At 37.7% G+C, this 12,385-nt stretch overlaps 2 protein-coding genes across 2 annotated transcripts in view; one reads left to right on the forward strand and one right to left on the reverse strand.

The window, feature by feature from the left end:
* Positions 1 to 12,385, forward strand: part of mbtps1 (membrane-bound transcription factor peptidase, site 1) — a 252,276-nt gene that overhangs the window by 171,717 nt on the left and 68,174 nt on the right. The gene's annotated exons all lie outside the window — the stretch shown is intronic.
* Positions 1 to 12,385, reverse strand: part of LOC132851104 (hydrocephalus-inducing protein homolog) — a 75,346-nt gene that overhangs the window by 55,164 nt on the left and 7,797 nt on the right. Inside the window, 11 exon segments of the mRNA XM_060877739.1 lie at positions 1,676 to 1,819; positions 2,498 to 2,774; positions 5,253 to 5,491; positions 8,456 to 8,608; positions 8,737 to 8,901; positions 9,020 to 9,155; positions 9,251 to 9,351; positions 10,474 to 10,709; positions 10,831 to 10,898; positions 11,338 to 11,561; positions 12,010 to 12,128. Of these exon segments, the coding sequence (XP_060733722.1) occupies positions 1,676 to 1,819; positions 2,498 to 2,774; positions 5,253 to 5,491; positions 8,456 to 8,608; positions 8,737 to 8,901; positions 9,020 to 9,155; positions 9,251 to 9,351; positions 10,474 to 10,709; positions 10,831 to 10,898; positions 11,338 to 11,561; positions 12,010 to 12,128 (1,862 nt within the window).

Raw genomic sequence — 12,385 nt, forward strand, 5'->3', positions numbered from 1 at the left:
TAAGGTTTCTTGTGTTTTCATTTTTCATCCAGTAATGGGCATTTTTGTATTTGTTTGCCAGAAACAAATAAATCTTAATAACTAAACGAGTTGTATACATTCTTTAGTTTTAAAGGTAGAAAAGAACACAGGTATCGGATCGGATAGGTATCGGCCGATACTGGCAAACTCTGTTATCAGAATCGGATCGGAAGAAGTGGTATCGGTACATCCCTACTTGTAACTCTAATAATTCACATGACAACGGGGAGAGATAATGATTAATTGGGCCCAATTTGGACATTTTCACTTAGGGGTGTACTCACTTTTGTGGGTAGCAGTTTGGACATTAATGGCTGTGTGTTATTTTGAGGGGACAGCAAATTTACACTGTTATACAGTACAAGCTGTACACACATTACTTTACATTGAGATAGAGTATATCAGCTATTATATTACATCTGTAATCGATTTTTTTAACAGCTGTGAATCACAGGAGATCACTTGTATTTTGCTGAGACTATATTCATGAGAATCTCTGTTGTATAACATTGTCTTGTTGACCCTCACAATAATAAATCTCATTCTCTAATTCAGCCTTATCAAGGATTTCCTCTGTGATTCTCCCCTAAGTACAGAGAATCTAATAATTTGTTATTCCACATTATATCCCATGGATGACTACCCACAGTAATAATATCTTGCAGACTGCTACTAGTTTTTTAAGATTGATGCCAATTTGTAGAAACCAAAACCTCTGCCTTCTCTTCCCCTCTCCTTCTCCTTAATTGCTTTAGTCTTGCAGGCCCTTATGCTGGAACTGTCTGTAAATCTATGAGCTTTCAACATCTGGACAGATGGGACTGTACCAGATGAAAATGCTCTCAAACCAAATTAGCATTTTAAGCTCTGGAAAAAGCTGCCTGGCAATGGGACTTGAAAGTGGTTGTCAGAATATCAGGAAGATATATGGAAACCACTAAAGCTGAAGCTCACAATGGGGAAAGGGTGGAAGGCTGCACACATGTGGCTCTGTGTGTGTGTGTGTGTGTGTGTGTGTGTGTTTGTGTGTGTGTGTGAGCTTCATCATAAGGACGGTACATCTTGAGCTTAAATTGAATATCCTTTAGCCCTTCTTCACTACAGGAGGAGTAGACACACTGTATATATCTGTCTGTTTGTTTACACTGTAGCCTTCTACCTAACAATTGTAAACGTACATCAAATAACAAAAACAAAATGTTATACTTTGTGCCCAAAGCAATAGCACAGTCAACAGTGACAGTCCACAATCAGCCATCTATGTTTTAATAAACTGCAGTTCTGCTCTAAAGATATTTTTAGCAGTGAATTGACCTTAATACTGATTTATTGACTATCTGATTTATTGACTATCTATATTGATTATCTGCTCTACAGACTAAGCAAAGCACAAACAGTCCAGTGCATAGGAATGAGTAATTGCCAAAATGCAAGTATGTTTAGACCATGAAGCTGCGATTCAGTTCACTAGGATAACAAAAATGGCATGCAAATGGGTTCTGACTAGTGCTACAGTAATTGTAGCCTTATTTTAACAATGAACAATGATAATGAAAAAGATCCACATTATAAAATGTTAAAGGAAAGTGTTTTATGAGCAAACAATTTGCAGGAGTGTTTTATAAGTAACATACACACGATTGAGAACACAAACCTTTTCAACACAGAAGTTGAGCTGCTGAGGGGAGATATTCAGGATTGGTGCGATGAATTGACATGTGATATCCACTGTCATGATGCGTTCCTTCCCATTCTGATTCCCCACGAAGGCATGGCATATCATCCTTTCTCTTACCACCTACACACACACACACTCCTTTAAACTTTTCAAATTCAAAGCCTAAGCTGTGAGATGTGCCCCTTATTCATATTAACCTTAATTATATTCTTAGACATGGCTGACAGTACTGATCTGAAATACAGCCATGCTCTGTCATTAGTGAGCTCCAGCATACTGATATTTGCTGAAAGTGTACTGGCTTTATCTCTGCTCTTCACCTTCCCTCCTTTGTCGCTATCTATTCAATCAGTTGAGGTTCAGGGCAAAAATGTAATACATTGCTTGTTGCAGCTCAGTGCATTTCTGACACTGTTTGATGCATTTTATGAGTATTATGAGAAAAAGCAATGAATGTGATATGCTTGATGCATCTTGCTGCATCTTTTTAAAAACAGAGCAGAGAGCTTTGCACAACACATTGCACAATATATAAATGACCAATAAATGATGGAAATTCCTATTCCTAACAATAAATATATGTTTACATATAAAAAAACCAATATACATTTACGTCTCAACTCAGAACAGCATTCTGGGACAAATAGAACGGATTAACTAAAAATAACATATTTGTGAACATTACCTACGGTGTTTTAGTAGGAAAAATACAGTTAATGTAAGCTCTGTTTGAGGCTCTAAATACAATTCAGCCATTCACAATGTGTTATATGGTAAGATAAAAAAATTCTGCTTTACTTTGGGTGTATCACAGAAGCCCTCCAGCAGCATGTCAGCTGAGTGACCTGGACCAAGCTCCAAACGTGTGGGTGTCAGGTAGAAGACAGGAGCACCCAAAGTTGAAGCTGCCAGTTGACTCCTGGCTTTGCCTTGACTGGAAGTAGTGAGTGGTTGATTTTTTGTGGTTGGTGGGCCTCTGCAGCGGAAGTGAGGAAAGCCTTCAGTGGTCCAGAAAAGCTTGTGAAATCGTTGACCTCTGTTGGTGATCTTAAAGTGATACTGGCATGGACCTGAGCTGTAGAGTAGAAACACAAAGGTGTTTATTTCAAATTTAAATTTCTTTATTTTTTTATGTACTATTTGCATACTCTGGTCTCTGCTATTGGACTACTACAGCACTACTGGTCTCCTACTTCACAACTTTAGGTAGTTATTCAAGATTTATGTTAAGTCTGATATGCATAAAACTATTTTAATTTTATTTGAAGGGCACTATATATGTAGGCAAACATGTTAAAGAAAATTATGTATTACGGCATGCACAAAATATAAAATTCTAACTTATACAGGACATAAATACAGTGGTGTGAAAACAGTTATTAATTAATACATTAATACAGTGGTGTGCCTGATTTTTTATTTTTTTTGCACGTTTGTCACACTTTAATGTTTCAAATCATCAAACAAATTTTAATATTAGTCAAAGATAACACAAGTAAAAACAACATGCAGTTTTTAAATTAAGATTTTTTTTTATTATTATTAAGGGAAAACAAAATCTAAACCTACATGGAAAAAGTGCTTGCCTCCTAAACCTAATAACTGGTTAGGCCGCCCTTAGCAGCAAGAACTGCAATCAAGCGTTTGCAAAAACTTGCAATGAGTCTGTTATAGCGCTGTGGAGGAATTTTGGCCCACTCATCTTTGCAGAATTGTTGTATTTTAGCAACACTGGAGGGATTTTGAGCATGAACAGGTTTTTTTAAAGTCATGCCACAACATCTCAATAGGATTCAGGTCAGCACTTTGACTAGGCCACTCCAAAGTCTTCATTTTGTTTTCCTTCAGCCATTCAGAGGTGGACTTGCTGGTGTGTTCTGGATTGTTGTCCTGCTGCAGAACCAAAGTTCACTTCAGCTTGAGGTCACGAACAGAAGGCGGCACATTGTCCTTCAGAATTTTTTGGTAGACAGCAGAATTCATGGTTCCATTTATCACAGCAAATCTTCCAGGTCCTGAAGCAGCAAAACAGCCCGAGACCATCACACTACCACCACCACCATTTTACTGTTTGTGTGTATTATGTTCTTTTTCTGAAATGCAGTGTTACTTTTACAGCAGATGTAATGGGACACACACCATCCAAAAAGTCCACAGAGTATTTTCCCAAAGGTCTTGAGGAACATGAAGATGTTTTCTGGCTAAACTATGAGCCTTTATGTTCTTTTTGCTCAGCAGTGGTTTTCATCTTGGAACTCTGCCTTGCAGGCCATTTTTGCCCAGTCTCTTTCTTATAGTGGAGTCATGAACAGTGACCTTAACTGAGGCAAGAGAGGCCTGCAGTTCTTTGAATGTTGTTGTGGGATCTTTTGTGACATCTTGGATGAGTCGTCGCTGCATTCTTTTGGTAAGTTTGGTCGGGCAGTCCCCACATAAAGGGAACATAAAGAACATAAAGACTTGTCTCAGTTTTGCCAGAAAACATCTTGATGGGAAGACTTTTTGGGAAAATACTCTGCGGACTGAGGAGACAAAAGTTTAACTTTTTGAACAGTGTGTGTCCCATTACATCTGCCGTAAAAGCAACACTGCATTTCAGAAAAAGAACATAATACCAACAGTAAAATGGTGGTGGTGGTAGTGTGATGGTCTGGGGCTGTTTTGCTGCTTCAGGACCTGGAAGATTTGCTGTGATAAATGGAACCATGAATTCTGCTGTCTACCAAAAAATTCTGAAGGACAATGTGCGACCATCTGTTTGTGAACTCAAGCTGAAGCAAACTTGGGGACAATAATCCAAAACACACCAGCAAGTCCACCTCTGAATGGCTGAAGGAAAACAAAATGAAGACTTTGGAGTGGCCTAGTCAAAGTCCTCACCTGAATCCTATTGAGATGTTGTGGCATGACCTTAAAAAGGAGGTTGATGCTCGAAAACCCTCCAGTGTTGCTAAATTACAACAATTCTGCAAAGATGAGTGTACCAAAATTCCTCCACAGCGCTATAACAGACTCATTGCAAGTTTTTGCAAAAGCTTGATTGCAGTTCTTGCTGCTAAGGGCGGCCTAATCAGTTATTAGGTTTAGGAGGCAAGCACTTTTTCCATGTAGGTTTGGATTTTGTTTTCTCATAATAAAAAGAACAAACCTTCATTTAAAAACTGCATGTTGTGTTTACTTGTGTTATCTTTGACTAATATTTAAATTTGTTTGATGATCTGAAACATTAAAGTGTGACAAACATGCAAAAAAATAAAAAAATCAGGAAGGGGCAAACACTTACACACCACTGTACATATATTAAAAAGTGAATGTAAACCACACTACTGTGGAAATAATATTTCTAACTCATCACTGATTGTGTCACACTGTTTTGTTTTTGCAACATCAAAAAAAAAACTGAATTAAATTAGAAGGTATTATAGAAAGTGGTATAGGCATAGGGCTGAGGAATAAAAATCACTCCCAAGTCCCAATTCTCCCAAGTAATTTTATATATTTTTTATTTTATTATATTATTTTTTCAAATTAGGGTTTGCATTTCACACTGTACCTAAAATGAGTTCCAAGGTCCAGATGGGGTGCAAAGGGCCGATCAGTGACAATAGTAGTGCCCTTCCCCGTAGCAAACAAGGGTATTGTATGGGTTTGGCTGTTGTGGATGGCCAGTTGCAATGTATCCTGGAATGGCAGAGTATCATCTAGAGAGGCCACCACTGTCAGTTTGAATTGCCCTTCTGGGGGAATCTCTCCTTCTGCTGGCTCCACCCGCCAAAGAGTGTTACTCTTAACCTGCCAAACAACTGTGTTAATACAACAACATACTCATTTAACAAACATTTAACTAATTCTATTAAACCCTCAAAGGTGGTATAATGTATTCTTTACTGCAGATCTTGTAATATGGTTACAGCACTCACTGTTAACACATTCACATACAATTTTCAGTCTAAATGAAGGCAAGCTTCTTGCCAGAAATATTGTGACACATCCCAGTTTAGCACTACTCCCTGCCAGGTTATAAATGCATATTAATAAAAGACATGTTAACTATTATATTGTATTGTTTACTCTTTTATTTGAATGTACGAGATTTAAGTGATAAAAGACATTTACTTTTATGGGCTCTTCAAAATAATAAACTTCAAAAGGGAACAATTTATGGAGACTTTGCTCCTAACATACTATGCACTGTTTTATGACCTACAGTAACTAAAAGGAATAGAACAGCAGCTGCAGCAGATAAACTTATTTGGTTATAAATACTTACATCGTCAAATCAGGTAACAGTTATTGCAATAGTTTTGGTTTTTTTTACATGCAGTGTGTCAGTGCTTAGTGCAATAGTAAACTCTAGCTCTGGCTATAACACCCTTCAGAGTCTAAGTCTCAAGGTTGTAACATTCAGACAGTATAGAGTATGATGATATGATCACTTCAGAATCAAGCAGAGTCCATTACTTTAAGGATGCTGTCAGGAGGGTGGTTGCAAGGAGTAGAAGAGGACAGCATAAGATGGAGGAGAGAAATTATAGAGAGATAATCTATTAAACTGTAAACAGAGAGGGCTAATCTATCAGACTGTGGACCTTCAATGAGATGAGGCCAACCATGTAAGGATCCTGAGACATCTAGAGATTTACCAGCTCCAGTTGGACTCTGCTTCATGAAATATTTGGACATACTATGAGGAGATGCCAACTACATGTGGTCTTTGAGGACAACAACTTCCTCATCAATACAACATTTGTCAGACTGTATATTTATAATCACACCCTTCAGTGTCACCCAAATGTGGATGGGTTCCCTTTTGAGTCAGGTTCCTCTCAAGGTTTCTTCCTTTACCATCCAAGGGAGTTTTTCCTTGCCACATTTATATATATCTAATATTAATCTTGAATTTTTGTTTTATAATAAACTTTACATTATTTTTTTGTTTTATGCATATGTTATAACCATAAAGCTGCTTTGAGAAAATGTCCATTGTTAAAAGCAGTATACAAATAAATTTGAATTTGAATTTGAATAGTGCAGGCAGGCTGATGCAAGCAATAAGTGTTCTGCCTGTGCTTTATCAGTGACATTGACAGAGAAAAAGCTAGATGCTTCATGTTCACCTTTTTTAAATAAACATTAGCACCCAGCAGTTAAAAGCCACTCTTCACCATAGAAATCAAGCCGTGAGAATAAAGCAGTGGCGGTGCAGCACCTTGGACAGCGCCGCTGACAAAAGGAGATCGCTCAGCACAAAAGTTAGCTATGATGAATCAGAGTGCAATGCGGGGTGGCAAAACTCCCGCCAAAAACATGCCAGCCAATCAGGAGCACCAGCCATCACCATTCTGGTCCATCATCGATGTCGTCCAGGATATGCAGGCACTCATCAGCTGAGTGGGCCCCATAGTGAAGGAGCATCTAGAGGCAGCCACAGGCCCAGCAGCATTCAGCACCATGAATAGTCACTAGCAGTACCAGGTTTTTCCTTTTAGCCTGAATAGGGCACTTGCCACCTTTCACCGGGCTAACGGCAAACCCCTGCAAGTGCCACCTAGGGCTGTCCAAGGCACAGTACCTGCACTACTGCTTCGGGCGAGGGCTGCTTAGGCCCCAGGAGAGAACGATCGAGGCCGTTAAAGGAATACCCCCACCCCATGGACAAGAGACAGGTACACACCTTTTAAAGTCTGGGGATTACTATCGACGCTTCGCTTCGTAACTTTTCCTCTATAGCCTCCCCCCTTTCAGATCTGATGTGGAAAAACCAGCCATACCAGGTACAGGGGACAGACAACACATAGCAGGCGTTCCTCTGCCTCAAGAAGGCCCTTACCTTCCACCCAGTGTTGAGGAACCCTGACTTCGGCCTCCCATTCATACTACAAACTGACGACTCAGAGACCGGGCTAGTCATCATACTCTCACAGGAGTTTGGGGGGGGTATATAGCACTATATATATATATAGCACTATATATAATATATATATATAGCACTATATATAATATATATATTTATATATTATATAATTTTTATATAATATATATATATATAAAATTTTATTTATTTATATAATATAATTTAATTATATAATAATTTATATAATTTATATATATATAAAATAAAAATATTATATAAAATTTAATATAAAAATAAATTTATATAAAAATATATGATTAAATCTTTTTTGGCATAATTCTGTTAATCATCCTCAGTTTTAATCAAAACTACTAAATACTTTTTTAAAAAATGTTGTTTTTTTTTAATCCCCTTGATTCACCAGTATGCAGGTCATTAGCTGTATAGGAGATAAACTTCTCGGACCTCTCTCATCAGCAAGCCATTTTTGCCCACATAACTGCCTGATTTTTAGTTTCACACTAAACTGTAAAATAGCTGGGAAAATGTTGATGTTTGGCTGGTTGAATAATTAATGTGGCCAAAATACTGTATATGACTGGGGTTTTATTCTTCCGCATCTGTCTTCTGGTTGTTGGGAGATTGGCCTAAGCCCCCAAAATCAGACTAAATAGAAAATGTATGAAAGAGCAGTGTTCAATATGCAGTCACTGGGAGCCAATTATCTACAAAGCCAACAAACCACTTACCTATTTCATTATGCACTCAATAAAGCTCAGAAATAATTATGGGTAAAATTTAACTAGTATGTGGGCTGTGGAAGTATAGCCTAGTATGAAGTGAAAGTACATCTGTTCCTTCTTGTAATATTTGGATTATGATTAAAATAGAGCTAGACCCACCATTCGTGCCAAGAACTGGGCTGGGATGGGGGACTTGTTGAACAACTGCAGCGTCCTTGGGATGTCAGTGAGCACTGGGATGGTGCCAAAGTGTAGCTCAGTGGCAGAGATGGAGACAACTGGCCCCTGGCCAATGCAGGTCAGGAGCAACTCCTGTGGGAGACAGAAGGGAAATTAAATGAAATTAAAAATGACAGTACAATTTGAAGCTCTACTGAAATAATAGCACAAAATAGGCACTGGTTAAATTTCTCTGTTTATACAAATACACATATGCTCACCAATGGAGGATCCTGTTGGCCTAAAATTGCAATAAGAGCCATGACTTGAACTTGGCCCACTGTTTTAGCCTGGAGAACCAGAGGAATCTCTTCAATACTGTATGGCTGAATCACTCCTCTTGGATGAACAGTAGAGTACAGTAGAGATGGGTTCTCCTCATACTTCTGCACATACAGAGACACAGTGTTCTTCACATACTGGTCAGAGTGTTGCAGTCATGCTCATCTTATGATTTCCTATCATTGACAACAAGATAATGGAATTTTTTAAGGGTCATGTTACCTGGTCTAAAAGGCCATAGCATGCAGGGAGGTTTGTATCATTTATCAGTCTGATGGTCTTTTCATAGGGATAACCCAGGAAACATTGCTGGTACTGAAGCACAGAACTCTCCAGATGCACTTCAGGAACAATACAGCTGTAGAGAGTCATCAGCAAAGAAATAACTTGTATAATACACTGTATACTTTGATAGTATTAACAGATTAGAGTGAGTCACTATAAATATCCTACCTAGCCTTAATTGGGAGAGCTAACAACTCCTCCCCAACTCCATTAACATCCACGACCATTGCTAGACTGTATTGCTGCACTGTATTAGAGCACAAGGTCACCTGCAGCAGACACACACTGTCATGGTTATATATACAGTACACAATATATTACTGTTTATGACACATTCACCTCCAGATGTACCAAATGGGAAACAATCAGTAAACAATAAGCTACTGGATTTGTTCAAATAATGGCAATTACTTAATCATCTGTTATTTGAAAATTAATTTAAATAATATCAATTATTTAAAAAATTCAAAGTACAAGTAAATCACAGATAGACACTAGTCATGACTGTCAGATGCCGCCCAAAAATACTGCAGGGTTCTTGAATTAGAAATTTTTCATCCAGGCCAGCTGTCACTAAGTGATACTGAGGGCCAGATGTACAGATGTGAGCAGGTGCAGAAAAACAATCTTTAGAGAGAATTTCACAGATTTCTTGTGGCCCCAATATGTGTCTACCACTAATATTTCCCTTCTTTTAGCATTAATCAGTTTCCTTTCCTTTATCAAAAACTTAAAATCCTATATTAATATATGGAATTATGATGAAAAAGGTTACTCATTCACATATTCTATAAAAATTAGTAAAAAAAATCAACCACACACTTGACAGTACTGCCTATCCTACTCTGAGCAACATGTCTGCTGATTGCACTAATTGTCCAAAATGAATAAATAAAATAAAATAAACTTAATAAAAATAAAGTGGGATATGAATAGTCAGTTGCTCCATCTTCTCTTTCCTGACCTCTCATCCTTTGGGCAATCCAATTCATTTGTACTGTATATATGAATAATATATAGGATGAAGACACTTTGTATGATGCATTGTACATGGTGCACTTAGTCCCATATGTCAGGTTTTTTGCACAGGATGAACCCTAAAAAATTATTTTATTTATTAATACCAGACTGCAACAGAAAAAAGTTGCAGAAAAAAAAACCTTTTTCCAAGGTGTTTTCTTCAAAATTATAAAGCAGTTAACTGCAGCTAAAGCAGTTAACTGCTTTATAATTTTGAAGAAAACACCTTGGAAAAAGGGTTTTTTTTTCTGCAACTTCACAACTTTTCAGCTAAACTTTGCATAGTGAAATCAATTCTAATTTGTGTCAAATATGCAGTGAGGACATGCACTAAAGGGTCAAAGGAGGATCTATAAAACAAAGAGACCTACCTTGATGTCCATTTGGCTCTGAGCCCGGATGGTGCCAGAACTGGGTGTCACTCTGAATTCTCTAGGCCTTTCATGTGCCCTGTCTCCTGGCTTCCAGTCATTCCTGTCCAGCTCTCTTACCTGCTCAGTACTGGTCACACTTTCTCTCCCCATCCCATCACTAGGGATCCGTAGACCAAAATTCATAGATACCAATGAGGAATTGGTAAGTGAGCAGGTTAGTGTTTGAGGAAAGCCTTTTGAGGTCAAGACAGAGAGTAGATGCAAATAGAGAAAATAATCAGAAAAACTGGAAGTGGTACTGGGGTTTTTGGTAAGCATGTGATCATGGATATTATCAAAACAAAATTTATTTACCGAAGGATACCTGTCCAAAGTCAAGCTCAGGAATGTTAAAATGAAACGTCGGGCCTATTACACACCCCCTGCCACAAAAAAACAGGACAAAGAGATTTTCAATTAAATTTAACCCACACTGTGCATTGGAAGGTAAAGGCCACTGGTTATGCAATATGAAATATAATTAAATAATGCATTATTTAATGAACCAGTGGCTACTAGAGAAGGAAAAAAGAGATTATGACAGGGAGAACAAAATAAATCAATATATTTGGAAGATGACACTAAAGTGTGGTGCTACCATAATCTCTACTTCCAGCGTTTGCAATGGTAATTGATCATATATACTCATATAGATTATGCATTCTGATTATGGATTTCTGTCATCTGCATAACGAAAGGATTTTCTATTCCTACATGGAAAAACAGGTTTTTAAAACAGGACTATGGTGCGCCCTTGTAAAACAATGGCTACAAGAGCCACAGCGCATTGGCAAAAATCAAGTCAACAAGTAAGACATTTACCTGAATGTGAGAATGAGAGGCTGGGGATTTCCCAAAACAGTAAAATAAAACTCCTCGGAGAAAGTGCCCAGTTTGTCAGAAAAGAAGTGGACCTCCAGGACATGGCAAGCCCCAGGTGGCACCATGCCCTCAGGAGGACTGAAGGAAAAGCACAGGCCCACAGCTGTAGTAGGAGGCATGAGACTATAGGGGGCATCTATAAGTCCCTTATTGCTCACAAGCACCTTGGGTAAAGGTAAGCACAGAATCACAATCCATTGCTAGAAAGTGGCTTGCAAAGGCATACTGAGCCAACTAGGATGCATGGAAACAAATTCAGTTAAAGTGAATTGAAGTTAGATTTTGATTTCCACTGGGAGGTTTCTCGAATTCAGTTAAATAAGACTTTTTATTGTTAAGTCTTAGTGTTATGGTTAAACTACCAGTAGTTCAATTCAAATCAGAACAACTTACGGTGACATATAAATTTTAAAAATGTATTTATGACATTTTCAAATATAAGTAACCTTTTAAAACATATTTTAATTCAGTTTATACATAGATGTCTATATTTTATAGCATCTCAAAGACTTGGTTTCACTTTGAAAATAGAGTCAAATTCCCTGGAGTTTTAAGGGTGTCATATAATGCTAGGTATGACTTTTGCATAGACAATGTATGTGTTATTCATACCTCATAGCAGTGCTTGGAGCCAACAAAAATGTTGCCAATGTCCAGTAGATCAAAGTTAAACTGCAATTTGGGCCCCATGCCTTTCCCCTTTATTCGCAGTGGCAAACAAGTCTCTCTGCCTGCATGAGGGCATTTGTAATACATCATTAATGTACATCATTAAGAAGCAATACAGTGGATTAGCAAAATCAAAATAAAAAGGTTGCAATATGTATTCACTCAGCCAAGTCTTACTTTTGACGATTTGATTGACAAGCCACACACAATCCCTTTATTAAAAGCTTAACTATGCTTAAAATGTACCTAATTAAAATGACTTAATATATATAATCTGTCATATGTATATATGAAAAAGCACTTTTTAAGATAAAGGATG

The sequence above is a fragment of the Tachysurus vachellii genome, chromosome 9, assembly GCF_030014155.1.
Source record: "Tachysurus vachellii isolate PV-2020 chromosome 9, HZAU_Pvac_v1, whole genome shotgun sequence".
In the NCBI taxonomy this organism is placed as follows: Eukaryota; Metazoa; Chordata; class Actinopteri; order Siluriformes; family Bagridae; genus Tachysurus; species Tachysurus vachellii.